Here is a 21,334-nt window from a genome sequence, read left to right as displayed (position 1 = left end):
CAAACATGCATGCACGTGTCAGTTTATCGAGGCTGGCAAACTTACCGAGGACGTTTTTATTTATCGTTCGGTTAATTGATTTATTGATTATCGTGACAGGCCTAGGTACAGGTTGAATCTGGGGATGTCCCAATCCCAGTCCCTAATATTGGATCGGGCCGTAGTAACATGTGAGGATGTGATGATGGTGAGATCAGTCTGACAACAGAAGTTTTCCCTGGTGTTTCTGCTGGGCCTCGCAGCACACTAGATTGATCCCTTGCCATGGATGGTTCATGTCAGTTAAAATTAGAATCTAGTTTGTAGCAAAATAAGTATTTCCATGAAAGGAGAAAGACATGACATAGTCCCATTGGTGTTCAATATGTACGATTGAACTCTCTCACCATCTTTGGAGAGTTGTGTTCAGGGCAACCTCTGATTCTAGCCTGCTGTATTACATGCATACAAGTTGTCCACCACTCAGGGTTTCCTGAAAGCCGTAAGAAGCGTAGAATTATTATTATTTTTAAACTAAATTTAGAGAGCAAACTGGTCATTTCTGCAAATGTTCAGAGAAGACAGACTCAAGGGGTGTTGATGAAATTCTCTCTATTCTGCGTGATGTTAAGACATGTTTCCAGCTTCGTATGTGATACATTCAAGTACCCTCGGAAACTTGAGAATCTGACAATTACCCCAGTTTTTTCAGGTTTTAGATTGAACAAATGGCTTGTAAATGCCAGTCATTTAAAAAATTATTTTTTACTAGTTTATCTCCAAACCCAAAAATTGGATTGGGACTCTGTTACGATACTCAATATCAAATAAACGGGATCAGGATCGGGGGGCAAAATATGCTGATTGGGACATCCCTGGTTGAATCAGTAAAGCTTGATCCTGTTTGTGTTTCCACAGCCTACCATGCACCCTCTTGGTAGGTGGTGTATGAGCCAGATGCTGATAGCAAAGTCAGCTTTGTAATAGTATGACAGCATAGCAGTGTACCCGCTAATAAATCCAACAAAGAAGAAAAACGCAATGAGAGCAATAATGGAAGACATTCAGCAATTTGTCTTCTTTGTGATTGGCTCTTTGTTAGCCTCTGTCACACAGGAAGTGATCATTCTTTCCACAATCAATGGACTGTAGTGTTTCTAGCTCCACCTTCTGGGGTCAGATTAGTATGTATGGCACCCGGGTCGGCAATTTGGGGTCCTGGCCTGATTTTAGTCAAAGGAAATGCCACAAAATGTGAGCAAAACCAAAAGAAACCAAACCAAACTGCTTGGTGAAAACGGGACTTTTGTTTCCACTCCTTGAGGTACTGGCTCCTCATCTGTGTACGTTTGAGATCTGAAGGCAGATAATCCAGGGCTGGATTCCAGACCTTGATAAATAAGTTATCATTGGTCTATAGGAATGCACTTGTGCTTTCATGAGGCATTACACTGAAGATCTCCCTACACCAGTGTTACTGTGAGTGGTGTGTCCTCAACTCAACTCTTTACAACACAATTTGCACATTTGCTAGCAAGAAGCCGAAGTTTGTCGATCGATATTTGATAATTGACCTTAGACTGAGTCCTGCCCTCAAATGTGATGAGCCAGACACAGTGGGTAAAGCCATTCCCATACATTCAGACATTCTCTGCCTGGACGTCCATTGAAATGAAGAAAGTCAGTTTTCGTTCAGTTTCATGAAGTATGTCTGAGATTTTTGGTTCAAAAATGACCACACTGTGTTCATGGGGTACACGCAACTCTGACACAAGGTATCCTGAGAGGCTCTTTAACCCTTTCCTAAGACACACTGAACAGAGAAAAGTGTCTTCTTTGGATAAAGTGTGCAGTAGACCACACAACATCAGCTCTGTGTGAATCAAATGAAGAAGGATGACTCTATCTGTTCTAAGGTCAGCTGACATGGTCAGCTGACAAGCAGCAGATTGTGACTCTGCTGTAAAGAAATATAAAGTTATCTTTCACACTAGACGACCACTGAGTCTGACGGACATTTGGGGATTTTCTCTAACATTAGCTCAAGTTAGATAACTTTAGCCTAACGTTAGCACCTAGCAGTGTTGTTCATCATGTCTCTTCGTTTGTTGGGAGTTCATTGGCCTGTTGTGTTCTAGTTTTTGTACTTTGGTGATCGTACATCATCGTGTATAACAACGCTGATCTTGTTGTCTGAGACTACATGTGGTTTATCAGGTTTGCTCTGGGAGCTGTAAATTTAGTCTGGAACTGAAGCTTTTTATCAACCTTCCCCACAATAAAATGATTCATATAATCCTGTAATGTGGAATTTAGAGCCTTTTGGGGAATGAAAGATGACCTCTGATATTTCTGTCTACAAAAATCATCAAACAAATTACATACTTTTATAGTTACTGACCCAATTCTGTCTGAGAGAGTACTGAAAACCGATTCACAAAAAAAAAAATTATCAGCACCATGTTTGGGTACCTAAACCCATCCTTTTGACTGAGGGAGTGGAAGAGTAGGTGATTTTCCATGCTGGACATGAACACAGCATTGCAAGTTTATATGTTGAGAAATAAATACGTTAAATTGAGACACTTTGAGATTTTGTTATCAAACAGATTAATATCCATTACTGCATTAACACAAACAAAAATACCAAAAATTGGTTCTGTTGAGTATCAAAACCCATTGCCAGGCACTGGGCTTCTGTATCGTATCAAACATGATGAGTAGCCATCTCTACCAGTGTTCCTCATTGAGCTGATTTCTAAGCACTTCCTCCCATTTTTGGGTGGTATCATCTGTTGCTGTATCTGCTGTTGATGGAATACAGAGTAAAAGTGAGAAATTACATACTCCAGATTCTCCATCTTTAGTACAACATTTCTGCTTCACTGAAGATGGCATTTACCTCTGATATCAATAATTCTTTTTAAGGTAGTAGGGATGGCTACCTTTCACATTTGACAGGATACGGTACTAATGCCCGGTACCTTGTAATTATGGTTACATGGTACTCAACAGTACCAATTTTCAGTACTTCTTGTGTTTATGTGGTAAAAATTTCAATTTGCTTAACTACATTTTTTTTAAAATTTGACATATTAATTATTTTATATTTGACCTTGCAATGCTAGATCACCTACTCTTCCACTTTCTCACATTCAAAAGGATGTGTTTAAGTACCTAAACATGGTACCTTTTGATTTTATGTTAATTGGTACCTGGTACTTCTAACAGAATTAGGTCAGTACCTACCATATTTTCCACACTACAAGGCGCTTCTGAGTATAAGGCGCACCTTCAATGAATGGCCCATTTGAAAACTGTTTTCATATATAGGGCGCACCACATTATAAGGGGCATAGAATAGAAGCTACAGTCGTGGCTGGGGTTGCATTATGCATCCGCTAGATGGAGCTGGGCTTAAGGGAATGTCAACAAAACAGTCAGATAAGTCAGTCAAACTCAGGCTACATCCACATGGACCGGCACGTTTTTCTATCGGACTATTTTCTGTGCCATTTTCAAAAAAAGTGCGCTGTAAAGACTAAGCCGTTTCTGCCGTCAACAAAAGCCGTTTCCAGAGATCAGTTCAAATGCCAGACCTTTGGGGGGCGCTGTATTGCTCTAACAATAAACAAGAGAAGAAGCCCGGGCCAGCCTGTGAGCCAACGTTAGCACTTACAGGAATTCCTCTTTACAGGTTCTCACCGCTATTACTTCGTCAACTGCTACGGTAGCCATGATTAATTAATATTGATCCATATATAAGGCGCATCGGATTATAAGGCGCACTGTCAGCTTTTGAGAAAGCTGAAGGCTTTAGGTGCGCCTTATAGTGCGAAAAATATGGTATAAAAGTTTCTAATTCGGTACCCATCCCTATAAGGTAGTAATGTCAGGAGTCATTCGATTTTAACTTCTCAGGGTAAATGTTCGATCCAGAGCGAATTGTTGCTGCTCTTTGTGCAGATATCTGTTCATGGAGAAATGTAAATCCTCCTCAGATTACAAACAATGGGAGCCAGGATGCTGTTACAGCAGATTGTGTTCCTCCTGCTTTTACTCTCCATACAGACACAAAAACCTACTGACACCTGATAGGTCAAATACTAAAACACTTCCAAGAGAAAAATCCGACCCTACCTACAGATAATATGCAAAAAAAGTATGATGAGAAATCATTGGTTTATCAAACTTCATGCAGAAATGCTGAAACATGCCAAGTTTCTTCTTACCTGACCCAACAGGCGCCCGCGATGATCAGAGCCATCGAGCCGGCCGCGATGAAGACACTGCTCATGACTGAAAAGAAAAACATACCCACAGTCAGAGGGAGAGAGTACTGAGCAGATCTAGAGGTTCTGTAGGAAGACATGGTCCCTGACTGAACATCTGGAGAAGTATCTGCAGCAGAGTGGAGCTGCTGGAAATAACCAGGAGTCAGTGGAGCTGCCTGGTTTCATCCTGCAGAGCCAACAAATAACAGCATTGATGGCAGAAATGAAGCGAGGCAGAACTAATCAACTGAAATGTACGAGCTCTGTTCGACTTAGCACCGATGTTAATCTGAGGTCAGTCTCGAGAGTTTCCAAAGCATGAGGTGCCCACGCTTTTTAGAGATTTGAGTTTAATAAAAACAAACTCTACGTGTTCAGCAGTCATGATGGAGGTCTTTTAAACCTTGGAGTCTTTCGTAACATTTAATTCCATGACCAAAATGACGCATGTTTATGTTTGAAATGAGATCTGGGTGATCCCCAGGATGTTTTTCCTAAAAAATGCGGCTGATTAAAAACACCCTGAGGGGAGCAGAAGCTTACAGTGGGTGAATCTGTGAGTTTTTTATAAGATGATTAACCAATCAACGTCTGACCTTCAGCAGAAAATACCAAAACCATGATGAGACTTGCAGAAAACTGCGTCAGACTTTTCAACACTATCTCTGAGGTTGTTAATGAAGTAACACTGAACACGACGTGTTCACCAATGATGATACCTTGACCCTTTAGTCTGACTCACTCTTACATAGCCATCCATCAGTGAGGAGCCTTTAAAGCTGGATTAAGAGCTCTAAGGCAGACTAAGAGCAATAAGTGTTACTGTTTCCACCCCACGCAGTCAACTGTTTTACACCAACATTTGGAAAAAGCAAATGAACTTGTGCCCATGGTTTAGAAAAAAGCAGCTTCAAATCTACTGTAAAGATTTAAAAGATTTAAAAAATTATCTGTGTGGATGTGCTTTAATATCTTCAAATTACTCAAAGACCAAACTAAAGAAGAGAGGAAATCTCAAAGTCAGTGAGCAGATGTTTCAGTAAAAACCTTTTGATCCAGCCAGAAACTGAAAAGTGGTCACAGACTGAGATCTGACAGATCTTACACCCCACTTTCAGACAATTACAAAGTTGGAGAACATTTCAAGGACCAATGGTTTTATGTTCAAGCAGGACCTGGAAAAACCTGGAAAATCCGGTCCATGCATTCATCTGGACCGGGGTTAATGTCACAGTGTCTTTACAGTTCCCTCTAAAAACATCAGTCAGACAACTGCTACTGCTCAGGTCCTCACTAAGACCACGGAAGTGGATTACATAAGTCCAGGTTAAAGGTCTTTACAATGGCTCCCTGTTCGCTGGGAAACAGATTTTAAATACTGGAGCTGGTTTCTAAAGCTCTGAACAGGCGGGCTGTGACTAGAAGGGTGATTTCCTGCAGACCGATCACAGGGCTGTAGCCCTCTGTGTTGTTCTGTCACAAAGACACAAGGTAGACATCAGGTTATGTGAATACACTTCTGTGTCTACATGGGACTACAGGGCTACAAGAACTACAATTTTTGCTACAGCAAAGATTCAACACAGAACCAGGGGGTTAAAATGTGACCCCACACCTACAGGCTCCGCTTTTTATGCAGACAAATTAATATGATCGTTTAAGTTTAAAGGGGACATATCATGGTTGTTTCTCCTTTTCACTATGCTAGGATGCCTGTAAAGCATTTCTGCCCTCAGTACAAGTCATTTAGTCCCTTCATTGCCCCACAATAGCGTTCTCAATATCCTCATTTTAGGCCATTCTGAAGATCTCGTTGGAACGCTCCGTTTCCAGAATGACCTCCAGTAACCCCACAACGTCACAGCCCTTTGTGCTCTGATTGGTCAGTTCAATCAGAGGGGCAGAGGGGGTAGAGCCAGGGGGCGGTTTTTGCAGCATGGCGGTATTTACAAAATCGCCACATTGAATGGGGCAAACCGAGCGAGTTTGCTGTTTGCCAAAACTTCACCGTAAGGCATTGATAGCACTAATAAAATGGCAGAGTGTAGGATACGTCCTTTTGTATTGTACCCTGAGTCAGACCTGGACAGTTCTGCAGCTCAGGAGGAAGAAAATCCACCTGGACACAGATCATCTCAGGACGCTTCAGTGTGGTGAGTCAAAGCGGTACTGTAACATGTATAGTTTATATGTGGAAATATAGGCAGACTTCACCAATAAACTATTTCTATAACAGGGCTCCTTCCTGCTCCTTCACTTTTCTCTGTCTGTTTTATCCATCATGCTGAAAGTGTAGTCTAAAGATCGCCTCTACCGTCAGTTCCTCACTATGTTGTTACCGCAGCATTATTGTGGTCCAGGTTCACAGTGCATGTCAGAACAAGCATGCAAATATCACAGTCTCACAAGTATTATGACGTCTGCTAAAACTACGGTGTTTTAACTGCTAATTCATCATGTAAAGCCGAGCTGCTCAGCAGAGCAGAGTCCCTGCATCCAGCACTCAGTCAAGTCAGCCAGAGCTAGTAGGGAGCTGTATTTATAGTCGGCTCTTGGTGGGTGTATCCCTCGGTGGCGGTTGTGTGACTAACTGACATCACAGAGGAGGAGCTGCTTTATCAGATTACTCCAATAAAAAGAAAGGATCCTCGTGTCATCATGAAGGTCGAAATCTCAAAGCCAAATGTCAATGACCTATTTTCAGAGGCATCAAATCTCGTTCTAGGATATCAGAAAAAATACAATATCTCATTTTTTGAAAATTCGGGGGGTGAAAGGTCTTGTTTTCAAACTTATTATATTATATGTAAGTATTAAATCAGGCATCAGCATGACATGTCCCCTTTAATGATTACATTGTAGGCTGCCTATTTCACAACTAGCCGGGGACTACAGCTGGAAATTAGCCGTACAGGCTAGAGCTGCCTCTTTTACTGCATAGTGAATTAAAGGGGACTGTCCAAGAAACAATAGCCGAATAAACTTAACTAAACTAAACTAAGTCTCTGTGGGTTCTGGCTTTGAGACATCTGACCAACAGAAATTTCCTGGTGTTGGTTTTTCCTCTGAGTGAAGTGGTCTGAATCCAGTCCTGAGCTCAGAACAGAAGCTGGGGTAACAGGAGGTGGACTCACTGATGAAGACGTGGTCATTGGAGGGGTAAGGGATGATGACTGGGTCTCTGAGCAGAGCGGGCGTGTGGTTTGTGGGTGTGGCAGTGGTGGGCACTCTGGTGAACTGGTCTCTCTGGGTTGCAGGCAGCTCTGTGGTGGATCTATTTCGGGCAGGACCAGGCTCAGTGGGCTGCTTGGATTCAGGTTTAGAACCATCCTGGACGGGTGGAGCTAGATCAGATAAAGGATAGAGAGTTATTCAGACAGCAGGGTGGGTGGGTGGTACACAAAAGAAGTGTCCTTCTCAGTCACCTGGCAGCCGGGTCTCAGTCCTCTGCTCGCTGATGATGGCGGAGAGGACGTCAATCTCCTCGTCCAGCTCTGGGTAGGCACCCACCTTCCCTGCTGGGACACAAAAACCAGAACCCCTCACACAGAGTCCAGCAGGAAACTCATGCAGAGAGATCTAATTCTGATTGGCTGGCTTAGTGTATAACCTTCTTTTAATTAAAAGATCTACATATGTATAAAATAATATCATCTTAACGAAACACTTTGCAGCCCTTTTTTTGGTAAATGCTGTGGATTCAGTCTGAAAAAACACAAAAACAGAAAACAGCGCCCTTGTGTTGCCTAATAAAGTACTGCAGTCTCTGCTGTTTTGATGCCACGTAACTACACCTGCACCTCTCCAGCCTCACACAGCCCACAGTTTATCACGCTGACAAGTAGGAGGAAGTTCCAGTGATGCAGTGTGTGTGCATGTGTGTGTGTAAGTGTTTTGGAGTGTGTAAGGGTGGATGGGTAAGTGTGTGTGTGTGTGTGGTTGTAGAGGAATCAGTGTGGGAGGAAACGTGTGTGGAAACGTGTGCTCTTCATTCATTATAGTTCTATTTGGAGTGAGTGGGTGAAAAAAGATTGCAATGGGTCTTTTGTGTCAGCTTTTGTCCATGTGTGTGTGTGTGTGTGTGTGTGTGTGTGTGTGTGTGTGTGTGTGTGTGTGTGGGCGGTTGGCCTGCTGCTCTACTGTGAAGTCCGGCTGCTGAGTGTGGGCTGATGGCAGCAAAGGAGAAAGAGCGAAGAGGAGGAGGAGGAGGAGGATGTGGAGCGGGTTTTCCTCGGAGTCATGAATGTGAGGCATCGCTATGGAAACAGGGAGGAGGGAGAGGGAAGAAGAGGAGGATGGAGAGGAATGAAACCTGGACATGGTCAGTAGAGTCTCTCAGTCTCAGATATCAGAGTATTGGTGGAAAATCAGTGACAGCTCACATTCACTCACATACCACTTACAGATGGGAATCAGTCAGGTTTGTTGTTGTTTCCCTGGGATTAGACTGAAATATGTTTATGTGTTTTTAATGGTATTATTATTATATATACTTGAAATGTGCAATACCCTGACGGTAAAAACTTGTTTCTGTGTGCAATAAACTGACTGTGAAGTACATATCCCTTCAATAAGTGCAATATTTTCTACTCTTACAGTGTTTTTTTGGTACTCTACTATTTTTTTTGTATATTCTTTATTTAAGCTGTTTCATACTCTTTATTCACAGTGTTAACTTCTCTATTTTAAACTTTTTATATACCCTATATAAGTCTTTTGTACATAGGGATGGGTACCAAATTAGGTACTTTTATAGGCACCTACCATATTCTGTCAAAAGTACCAGGTACCGGTTCATGTAAAATCAAAAGGTACCATGTTTAGGTACCTAAATGTATACTTGTGACTGTGAGGGAGTGGAAGGGTAGACAATTTTCCATGCTGGACATGAACACAGCATTGCAAGGTTATTTAATGAAGGATAAATATGTGTAGTCAAAAATGCATGTTTTTTGTTACTAAACAAATTGGTATTTTTTATCACAGAAACACAAAAAAGTACTGAAAATTGGTACCGCTGAGTACCGGTACCAATTGCCAGGTACCGGGCATCGGTACCGTATCGTTTCAAATGTGAAAGGTACCCATACCTATTTGTACGTATCTTGATATCCTTTAAATCTTTTGTCTTTGACTCTCAGAGAGCCCTGCACAAGATTTCCAATGTATCTGGACTGTTGGTCCATCTGCAAATGGCAAATAAAAAACCTTGAATCCTTGTTTGGATCAATGTACGCTATCTAATACCTTATAGACAATAAAAGACTGACATGTTTTGTTTTCTACCCACTGAATGAATATTCAAATTAGTTATAGTTAGTTAATCATCATGGACATAAGGTGCAGACTCTCAGCTTCCATCTGAGGGTGTCCACATTCAAACTGGATGAAGTGTGTAGGAGTGTGAGCTCTTTAACATGTGCCACCCTCTTTCAAGAAGGGACCAAAGTGAGTGGACCATTGACTCAAAGGCTGTTTCATGGGCAGGTGTGGGCTATTTCATCATGTCACAATTACTTATGTGTGTAAAAGGTCTGGAGTGATTTGAGGTATGGTGATTTCTTTTAGAAGATTTTGCTCTAACGTGGTCAAAGGAGCGCTCCATGCAGGTGAAACAAGCCATTTTTAAATTGTGAAAACAGAAAAAAAAAAAACATTTGAGAAATTGCTTCAATTTTAGGAGTGGCAAATTTCTGAGAGAGAATAAAAAAGCACTGGTGACCTTAGTAACACAACAAGACCTGGACTTCTGCAGAAGGCAACAGAGGCTGATGATCACAGAACCATATCCATGGTGTGGAGTAGGGCTGGGACTACATGTTATACTCATGATCTGATTCTACGATAATTTTTGAGGTGTCTATTCCATTTAAACTGTGATTCTTTGATATTTACGATTTTTAGTTTGCTATTTTAACACCAGACCATGTGAAAACGTTAAATGATGATGATAATATCTACAGACTATATCAGAAGCCATATTTATCCATGAAAAGCACATCACATGAGTCAGAGAGACACATTTCACCCTCTGCTGGAGAAAAGTGGTAACATTTTTAAAATCCAGTTTATAAACAAAGACTAAAATGAAGAGTTTGAATTTGAAAAAAAAAAAGATTTTTTTGACAAAGAATCCTGGTTTTGATATTTTTAAATAAAAAATCCTGATATATTGTATTTTGATTTTTTTCTCCCACCTCTAGTGTGGAGGAACCCGTTAGCAACAGCCAACCATGTGAGCAACACTCTCCAGGAGGTAGGTGAATCATTATATTGAAGTCGACCATCAAGAGAGTACTGGAAGTAAATACAGAGGGTTCAAGCCACTCACTACTGTCAGGAATAGGGAGGCTAATAATTATAAATATAATAAACTTTATTTATATAGCACTTTTAAAAACGTTTGTTTACAAAGTGCTTTGACAGCGATGACACGGACAACAAGCACAAGAGTTTAGCATCAAAAAAGAAGGTTAAATAAAATCAAAGAACAATTAAAGACAAACACAAATGGCAGAATAAAACAAGGAGTCAGGTTAGGTTGTTCCTTGCCTAGAAAAAAAACACAGAGAGAAAAAAACTCCAAAAAGCCAGAACTGTTCTGACCACGACAAGAATGATACTAAGAAAACAGTACGAAGAAGACGTGGTACAGCTCACGATCCAAAGCACACCACGTCATCCGAAAAACACGGTGGAGACACACGGGGTGTGATGGCACAGGCACGCACAGCTGCCAGTGGCACTGGGTCACTAGTGTTTACAGATGATGTGATAAGATGGATTCTGAGGCCATTACTTCACTAAAAACAATGTTTTCTGAAAACTCAGGCCAAAGTGACAAGTTTGGTAAAGTCCTGTTTCATGATTTCAGAGTTCTCAAACGTCACAGCTGAATGATGGGGGTTAAAGGTATAATTGGTAGTTTGATTTCGATACACTTTTTGTTATGCTGGTTAAAATGATCTATGTACCGATGGCAAGAAATACATGATGTGTTCTTAAAGTAGGGCGGAAACTATCCACTATCTACAGCAGGAGTAAAACAGGGAAAACACCAACCAATCGTCTTCCAGGGACACCTTTTTTGTAAACCAATCAAAACCCGTCGCCGTTCTGCCCGCCTCCGGCGCATACATTTCACTGGCGTGCACATGATTCAGTGCGCATGGCCAAGCTGAGAAGGGAGGAGCAGCGCTGCAGAACGGCGGAGATGCTACCTATACCTCGATTGCCCGTTGCTGCTCCTCCAGCTAAACAGAGCAAGAAAAGAAAGACAGAGGCTTTCTTTTCTCTGTTCTCCTGCCTCTAACTACTGCCCCTCTCGCTCCACCTCGGGCCTGTCCCCTCTGACCTGATGAGGTACTTGGCTCTGGGCTGTAGTTCGGATCAGAGTCTAATAAACTCTCACCACAGGGGCTCTGACAAGAAAAAAAAAAAACTGTGATATTTGGTAAGTCCTAGAGAAAATGTACATGTACTGTTTGTATTTTAGCTTTACTCCTGATATGTCACAGGTAAAAGTGCACGATTCTAACATGACAGTCGCGAGTACTGGCAAAAGCCACGTTTGTTTATTGTTTTTTTTTAGCTTTACGTTTTAACGTTTTGGTGTTTCCTTACCTCTAAATGAAACATGACTCAACATAGTGCAAAACATAAAATGATGTGCTGAGTCCGTCTTTCAGTCGCGGATCACAGTTGCGAATCAGCGGCACCTGTGCATGTGAGCAGGGGCGTTGCTTTGAGGGAGCTCCAAGGGGAGGGGGAGGAGGGGCTAGGAGGAGTCCTGATGAGATGCTACATTCAAATTCATGCTAGTTTTTCAAGACTGCCAACCCTGCCTTTAATTCTGACTGACTGGCACCAGTTTCATGTCTGAAAAACACTGCCACGCATGAGCTTGGCACACTTCGAGCCACACTTATCAACAGATGTGCCCAGTTATGTGTGAACAAAAGTTTTTTTTTTTTTCAAAAATGAATGAGGGGGAATATTAGTTTTTGTAAATACCCAGCTACATGTCGACATGGCCCGAGGTGTTCAGAGACACACTGTCTGCTCAAATCCAGCCAAATGTAGACAGATTAATTGGGTGGTGTTAAACATCCAGCTGAAGCAACACAGGACTATATCAAAGCAAAGAAGTGAAACAATCTCAGATAGCAAAATCAGTCACCTGACCTCAGCCCAGTTGGGTTGTATTTCACTGGTTTAAGACTTAACTTTAGGCAGAAAGGCCCACAAACAAACAGAGACTAAAACCTCTGCAGTAAAGGCCTGGCAGAGCATTAAAAAGAAGAAAACCCAGCATCTGGTGAGGTCCAGACTTCAGACAGTCATTGCGAGCCAAGGGTTTTCAACCGAGCATTAAAAATGACCGTTCAGTACTTCGGAGGCCTGGAAATGGAGGGATTTTTATGCAATCTTTCTGTTCAACTTTTGTTGCCTCTGTCCAAATATTTATGGAGCTAAACTGTTTATTTTGAAAACAATTAGAGAGAAGCAGAAAGAAACTGAAGGTGTCAGAATGAAGGAGAAACTAAGAGAGGATGACTTCTTCGAATGAGGGACAAACTCCATCAGTGTCAGTGTGTCAGTCAGTCAGTCAGTCTTTGTGTCAGTCAGTTTGAGAGTGAGTCAGTCAGTCAGTCAGTCAGTGTGTCAGTCAGTTTGCGAGTGAGTGAGGGAGTCAGTGTGTCAGTCAACATAAGAGATCTGATCTGGGCTCCCTGATCCAATCCAAACATTGAACAAATCTAAAGAGACACCATTTTAACAACCTTTTTAAAAAGGTCCAAGCTCTGGTTCCTATTTCATCCTGTTTCTTAGTATGAGCAGTTTTATTTGTTTAACTCTACTTTCTGTAGAACCAGTGAAGCATCATACCAGACAGACAGATTTAAACAGACAGCCCTCATCTGAACACGATGTAACACCCCCAGATTATTCCTTTTAATCCTGGTATTATTTATGATTTTATAAGCTCTTCATTCTCAGACACAGTTTCTGGGTATTTTCCTCTTTCAGCTCATCCGCGTTCTTCCTGTTCACAGACTCATACTCAGGTCTCCACGGCGCAGGAGGAGTAGGACACGAGGCAGACTCACAGGGATCATTTACTCTGCTGACTGGAGGCTGTTTCTGCTGTGACACCCACTGAGAGGCTCTGAAGTTGACCTTTACTGGAGGACATGACTCATGTTCAAGAGAATTGTCTCAAATGTCTCAGGCTGAATCGAACCTTACATGACTCTCTGGACTCACAGCTCACTCTTTGCTCTGCAAAGAGAAACTGCTGATCTACTGGGATTTTAACCATCAACCATCTCTAGGGTTTACAGAGAATGGTCCCAAAAAGAGCAAACATCCAGTGAGCAGCAGTTCTGTGGGTGAAAATGTCTTGTTGATGCCAGAGGTCAGAGGAGAATGGACAGACTGGTTGGAGCTGATAGAAAGACAACAGTAACTCAAATAACCACTGGTTACAACCGAGGTCTGCAGAAGAGCATCTCTGAACACACAACACGTCCAACCTTGAGGCAGATGGGCTACAGCAGCAGAAGACCACACCAGGTGACCCTCCTGTCAGCTAAGAACAGGAAACTGAGGCTACAATTCACACAGCAACACCAAAACTGGACAATAGAAGATTGAAAAACGTTGTCTGGTCTGATGAGTCTGGATTTCTGCTCCACATTCAGATGGTAGGGTCAGAATTTGGCATCAACAACATGAAAGCATGGATCCATCCTGCCTTGTATCAACGGTTCAGGCTGCTGCTGCTGGTGTAATGGTGTGGGGGATATTTTCTTGGCTCACTTTGGGCCCCTTAGTACCAACTGAGCATGGTTTAAAGTCCACAGTCTACCTGAGTATTGTTGCTGACCATGTCCATCCCTTTATGAGCACAGTGTACCCATCTTCTGATGGCTACTTCCAGCAGGATAACGCTCCATGTCATAAAGCTGGAATCATCTCAGACTGGTTTCTTCAACATGACAATGAGTTCCCTGTACTCAAATGTCCTCCACAGTCCCCAGATCTCAACCCAATAGAGCACCTTTGGGATGTGGTGGAACGGGAGATTCTCATCATGGGTGTTCAGACGACAAATCTGCAGCAACTGTGTGATGCTATCATGTCAATATGGACCAAACTCTCTGAGGAAAGTTTCCAGGACCTTGTTGAATCTATGCCACCAAGGATTAAGGCAGTTCTGAAGGCAAAAGGGGTCCAACCCGGTACTAGCAATGTCTACCTAATAAAGTGGGCAGTGGGTGTGTTCTGGTATCATGGAGTCATTTAGAGGAAAAACTCTAATTTTCAGGAAACCAGCATCAAATTAACTGAGACTCAGACAGAATAGAGAAGTGTGTGTCACAGATCCTCCTGGGATCTCTTCGTGATGAAACATTTCCTCAATAAGACGTCTTGCGTAACTCCCTCATATTGCACCATGGTCTGCTTTTGTCCCTCTTTTGTACTCTTACCTTTAACAGCCTTAGTGGAGTGAAAGGAGTGCCTCCTCTTCACCACGCAGTGTCCGTGGGAGTCCTCCACCAGAGGGTGAAGGCAGGGCCCGCAGTGTGAGCTGCCTGGCTGACAGAAGTGTCGTCCTGCTCGAGCACAGTCCAGACTGCGAGGGCACAGGTGAGAGCCTGCAGAGACACAGAGAGACATGCTCTTTATTTCTGAACGGTTTAGTTTTTTATTCTTGCTTTCCCTTCCTTTCAGGCACATTCCCCTTCTGTGGAAGAGTAAGAGTGTGTCTGGCTGCAGACCTCAAACTCTAAGATCATTACTGAAGTGTTTTGTCTTATTTTCAGTAAAAAATGTCTTTTTAAACTTAATATGAGCCACATTCACCTGACCAGTCCAGAAAAATGTCTGATTTCAAGTTATTTAAAGACAAAAATGAGGTCTGAATTGCTTGTAACAAGTTTTAAAAAAATCTTCTGATGAATTAAGAGAAAAGTTACTTGTATTGAGACATTATTCAAGTTTCAAGCAAATTTTCTAGCAAATTTATCTTGTTCCATCAGCAAAAAGCTTAAAACAAGACATTTTCTGGACTGACCAGTTGAACATGGCTCATATCAAGTATAACCAGACAATTTATACTTAAAATAAGACAAAAACACTTGATAAGATTTCAGTTTTGCAAGCTGAGAAAAGTCTGCTTTATTATGCTCAAAGAGAAAAATTCATGTATGAGCCATATAAAAAGTGCAAACTGCAAAAAGGCTTTGTTTGGACTGATTTACCATAGTAAGGCTAAAAGTATTACTGTTTCAGGTGAATAAAATGGAGTGGTGCTTTTCCTCCATTGTTTTTCTCCATCCCTCTCAGTGACAAACAGCACTGCTGCATGAGGCTCACCACAGGGAGGATCTGTTTCACTGCTTGTTGTGGTGCCACAGTGCAGCGTCTCTCACTCTTCATCGTGTGTTGGTGAGGAAGAGTGAAACCAGCAGAGAACAATAAAACCTGCACAGCCTCTTAAAGTGTCGCTCATGCTGCAGGAGAAACAATTAGAGACAGCCATCAATATTAACCCTGTGGCTTCATCGTCAGTCACCCTGGCCTCTGCTACACAGAGCACAGATGCTGGTTGCCAAGACGACTGCCATAGCAACTGAGGAGGTGTGACATCATCAAAGGGGTGAGTCACCGCGAGGATGCAGATGTCGAGGATGAACGGTTTGTCTCAGGCTGCTGTGTGAAGCAGAGAGATGCAGGACGATGAGGATGAGTGAACATGTGGAGGAGAGGAGGGTTCAGAGCTTCATCCACAGATATTTACACACACACAGTGAAATAGGAAGGTCGGATAGGCTGCATGATCCCAAACTGAGAGGCTGTGGTGCTACTGCAGCAGATTATACCAGAGCATAGAGACGCGCTGGTATAAACACACACACAGAGGCACAATTAAAGTCCTCAACACAAAATGAAAAAGCCTCTCACACAATCATGATGATGATGAAAAAGTACTTAATTTAACGTTTCACTTAAACAAAAAGCTCTTTTCAAAAGAAACCACAGCGTGAAAAAGAACAAGGATATCTGTCAACTGTAAACCAGACATATAAATATGAAACTACACTGTGTTAAAGAAATAAAAATTAGTAAACTGAAATTACGTTAACATTTTATTAAAGTCTAAATCCAAAATTTGAAAAAAATATATGCTTTAATCTTTGATAATGATACTTCAAACTAAAAATGTGCAAAGAAAAGTCTCAAACTCATCGAAAGTGTCAACATAAAAAATAAAATCTAAAATGTAAAGTTTTAACACTGAGAAATAGTTTTAGTGAGTTTAAGTGGTCCACCAAAGCACCAGACAAGCCACAGCAGACAAGCCACACCAAGCCCAGAACATGTTAGATCTTATGCCAAGGTAAAATGAACTTATAAAATTCATCTGAAATAAAAACACCTAAAGAAAAAATGTCAAACATAGGACTTAAATCAACTTAAAATTTCAGCTTTTACAAGAAATTGTAGAGAATCCCCAAAAAATTTCAGCTGTATTTATTTTTTGATCTAAACTATTAGACTAAAGTATGTGTTATAACATACACTGTGAGCTAACTTTCGAGTAGCCTTCTTTTTAGTTAGCCTACCATCTAACAGTGAGTGGTGCTGTGAAGTGACTAGCGTCTTAGAAAAATCTAAACTTAGACTGAATCAGTGGTTTACAGGTAAACCTGTGAGAAAACTGTTGCTTTGGAACAAATTTTCTTTGTTCGAGTCAATGTTTTTCCAGACACAACACTACAGGGTAACGTTTTTATCAGTACAGTTATGTAGCAATCTGGTTTGAAACATGACAACAAGCAAGTGCTTCAGTTTTGTACCGTACATCAGAAGTGGGCTAAATCCAGCGCTATCGTCAGCCTCCGGCGTATCTGTGGGCTAATGTGACAACAAGTAAACACTGTCAGTTTGTTTGTAGTTTAGTACCTGTCTATATTTAGCTCAGCTGACAGTCCGGTGCTCTAAGACATGTCTGTACTGTGTAACGTTAGTGAATCCTGGTTATGTCCTGCCAGTCATCTACTAAGCAGAGCTAACGTAACCTCACTCTTCATTTATTGATAGACTCTCAAGTTTGAACAGACCACTGCAGAATAACTGCTGACTGTGGGTTGGAATGAACATTATCACAAATAGTTTAGCTCTTCTGTTAGCCTTTAGCTCGGACTCTATCTCTCTCCTGTTTATCTTTCTTCTGCTTTTCTGTCCTTTTTCTGTCTAACAGTAAGGCTCCAGTGTCCACCACCACTACAAAATTAATCACAGAAATCGTTTTCAGCAGAGAAAAACACAGATCTCTGTGTTTTGTCTTTTTCCTCTACTAAACGTCATCAGCCCGCTTGGTGTTGTCATAGAGACTTGTCCTGCCTTAAATCAATCCAGTGTTGCTCGACCTGATTGGGGAGCCACAATAAAAGCTACATAGTAGCATTTATGAATAACCTTTATTGGTGCTAATAATCTCATTTTAAAGTGTGTTTTACAATTTGGCATATATCTAGAAAGGAGACTTTTTCAAGATCACTTAGAAACTCCTCACAGCCCCTTTAAGTGTGGATATATGTCAGTTTACCTAGATGATGATAAACCTTCAAATGTTGAAAAGTATTCTTTGTATCTAGATTTATGTTTACAATACAAACATGCATCAGAATATCAAAAATACACAATTTAAATGTATTAAAAATGTAAGCTGTAATGTAATGTAAGTTCTAATTTCAACAAAATAAAACCAAAATATGAACATATCAAAAGAAATCTATACCACAGTATAACAAAGAGAACATATTTGGATGAATTTACAACAAAAACAACTAAGTTATAAAAAAATTTAGCATCAAGGTGCAATTGTAATTTTTTCACATGCTCTGAAACTTTTTTTTGAATAAAAGTCAAAACTTTAAACTTCAAATAATTAAAATTGAAACATACATTGGGGAATCTAATGTAATACACTCAAACATTTCTTCAATGTGGGCTTATTTGGAAGGATGGCACAGGTGTTAAAGTGAAAAACAGGAGCAGAAGGTGGTGATAAATAAAGAGTTGAGCACAGTATCATTCACATGATTCAGACAGAACACGACTTTTCTTCATTCACAGTAGCACTTCAGCTGCACAATTGTATAAAATGATCTTTATCCCTGCTTGCACTATGATTAGTTCCCCCTGTGAAGCAGCGACCTAACTGTCCACCTCTCTCATACACTCAGCAGCCTGGTCTTTAGAGACAACAGCAGAGACCAGTCTAATCTATGCAAAGCTGTACAACGGGAAGAGAGCACAGAGTGCAGAGTGCAGCGGGACAAAGGGCTCTCCTGTTTCTCTCTCAGCCACAGAACAGAAACACGGACATGTCCAAGGCTGAACTCAGGCAGGAGAGGAACTCAGTAAGCGGGCAGACATCAGGGCCAGCAGCACTCTATAAGCTTTATTTACTTTGTATCAAACCGCCCACGGAAGCTGTTATAAAGGAGCACTGCTTGACCCGTCTGCCTCATTCCCCCTGTCCAGCATGCTTTACACAATGAGTGGCTCTTCTGGGTTTAACACCACAACACAAAGACCACGTCCTTGTTGGTGCTCTGCTAAAGAACGACGTACCAAAGAGGAACTGTGACACACTTATTCAAGCTTCAGTTCCAACAGGACTCCTCACTCAGCTCTGTGTGCACTTGTTGCACCAAACAATGAAAAGATAAACTCAGTGAGTTTTCTCACAGTTGAGCGTGCAGCAGCTTTATTGGGCTGGCTCATTAAGGGTTAATTGCATCAGTTTTTTTCCACCTCTTGAAGCAGCAGTGACATTCTCTCAAAGTCAAAGATTCTCTCCTGTAGAGTCACAGTTTCCTAGCAACCTCCTGTGCTGTGTTTGGTCAAAGAAGATGTGTATTCTCTCTTTCTCTCTGGTCTTCATGTGAACATTGTTTCTGATGCTCTGTAAGGCCAACGCTGTTGCATAAAACTTGAATATTTTGTAGCTCTGCTCGTATTTGTTTCTTGTTTGCACAGATATGCAGCTCTGTGAGCAGGTAAGCTTGTAAATATCTGATGAGACATTAAAGAAGATACATCCTTCACATGAACCCACCCATAGACTGTACATAGAGTGGAGGGCGTGGCTATTTACCATTGAACGGTTTTGAAGCCAAAATACCCTTGTCACAGGCACCGCCATTGGCAGCCAGAGTCTGCGCTGTAGAGACTGTGAGGACTCTGAGCGGAGCCGGGTGACAAAATTAAAAATATATTTTTTTCTGTTCAGAGTCCAATCTGGAATGACTGGGGACGTATATTTAGACCTTTACTGCAGCTAGCCACCAGGAGTAGCAGTTTTTGAGGCAACTTCACTTAGAGTATAACAAGATGACGTCCATTTTTTTTTACAGTCTATGATCCCACCATACAAAGCTTCTGAGACAGGCTGTCAGCAGGTAATAAAAAGCACCCACAGCAATACTGCTACCTCTTTGTACCCAAAAAAGTCACAAAGTTAACCTTTAACATCACTACAAACCAAACTAGAATCATCTTACAAAGTTAAAGAGATGGTATTCTGCTTCTTCACAAATATTAAACATTGATCTAAAGTAACAACCCTGGTTGTTCATTCTAAATGTGTGCACACTTCACTCTGTTCTCAAAACAGCACAAGATCTTCAGGAGACCTGCTGAAATGATGATGTCACCATATGAGGATCTGCTAACTGGTTTGTGACATGTTGGCAGGATGGGACTCAAACACCAAGGTCTGCCCATAACTCCACCCCTGACAGGCTTTCAGAGGACTGGCCAATCAGAGTAAAGGGGGTTTTTGGAGTGGGAAACCTTAAAGAGACAGCAGCTTTAACAAAGTTTTTCTGACAGAAGCTGAAATAAAGGTTTTCTGTGTAAAAATTGGGATCTTTTTTGAGCTGAAAACTTGCATAAAGCTACTACTGGGAGCCAGAGGGACCAAATAAAAACAATTGAAGCACAAATACCCTTCTTTAAACTAATTTTTGTATATGAATTGTAAATGAATATAATCGTTTAACTGCCATACTCATGTTGTTTTGTCGAGGTTGTAACCCCAGGGATACAATACAGTCAGGTATAATATGATACAACAGGATGTCCTGAGGTAAGAAATGACTCAAAACAACATGTGGCATGATGAAAAATAATATGAAGTCAGACTGAAACTAGAGTCAGAGGGTTGTTATCATCTCACTGTATGATTCACTTTTACAGCCGTTTCCTGTTTTTGCATCTCATAGCATCCATAATGCATTTTATAGAATAAAAAAGAGTGAAACAGCCAACATGGGCCAGATTATATCACATAGATGTCTCACATGTGGGATTTGATCTGTGGTTAATTTCCTGCACAGACCCAGACAACATCCATGGTGTGCTTTGGGTGACTATGGGGAAAATGAGAGACAAATGTGGGACAAAGTGTTTGTTTCAGTGCGAGACAGTTGAGACTTGGATGAAATGTCCGTTTAACCTTGTGAAATCAACATCTCTATGGAAAACATTAGCTTAGAGGCTAAATATCATCAACAATGCTCAACTACAGGTTGATTTGAGTGCAAATTAACCACAAAAAGCCAGCACTGTAAATATCACAAATCTATTAAAAAAAATATACAGGTAGTGATGTAGTGATGTATGATATGGCACACCCCTATTTGGCAGCCATCCTGATTTTCCCAGATGCAGAGCCGTGACGCATAAATTCATTGCAGGGAAGATCAAGCTGGACAGGAAGTTGAGACAGGAAACTACCTAAAAACACTGACTTTTAAAATAAAACAAACCATGTCAAAAACTTGATCATATTTAGCTTGACTACAAGCGATGGGCATTTCAAGCAAAAAAGCTAGTGCTTCGTTCATTACGTCAATTTGTTGCTGTAGTCAGGTCAAACACAATCTGGTTTGGAAACAGTTAGTTTTATTTTGAAAGTCATTGGGCATTTTAGATGGTTTCTGTGCACAATGTCCTGTCCTGCTCGACCTGTTGTATTGTGAATTTGTAACAGCTCCAGT

The 21,334-nt window shown here is 41.3% G+C and overlaps 1 protein-coding gene across 2 annotated transcripts in view; it reads right to left on the bottom strand.

Moving 5' to 3' along the window:
• The window catches only part of npdc1b (neural proliferation, differentiation and control, 1b), a 44,264-nt gene that overhangs the window by 10,496 nt on the left and 12,434 nt on the right, over positions 1 to 21,334 (bottom strand). Inside the window, exons 2-5 of one of the 2 annotated variants that reach the window (XM_074671008.1) lie at positions 14,747 to 14,914; positions 7,679 to 7,771; positions 7,388 to 7,597; positions 4,212 to 4,278 (exon numbers count right to left, since the gene is read on the bottom strand). In XM_074671008.1, coding sequence (XP_074527109.1) covers positions 4,212 to 4,278; positions 7,388 to 7,597; positions 7,679 to 7,771; positions 14,747 to 14,914 — 538 coding nt within the window. The remainder of the gene's footprint in view (positions 1 to 4,211; positions 4,279 to 7,387; positions 7,598 to 7,678; positions 7,772 to 14,746; positions 14,915 to 21,334) is intronic. The other variant, XM_074671010.1, reaches the window with a different exon arrangement.

The sequence above is a fragment of the Halichoeres trimaculatus genome, unplaced genomic scaffold (genome assembly GCF_033239565.1).
Source record: "Halichoeres trimaculatus isolate MK-OKI-2021-1 unplaced genomic scaffold, fHalTri1.1 fHalTri1_scaffold_5, whole genome shotgun sequence".
Lineage (NCBI taxonomy): Eukaryota > Metazoa > Chordata > Actinopteri > Labriformes > Labridae > Halichoeres > Halichoeres trimaculatus.
The sequence above is the reverse complement of the archived record's forward strand: the minus strand, read 5'-3'. Positions and strand labels throughout refer to the sequence as shown.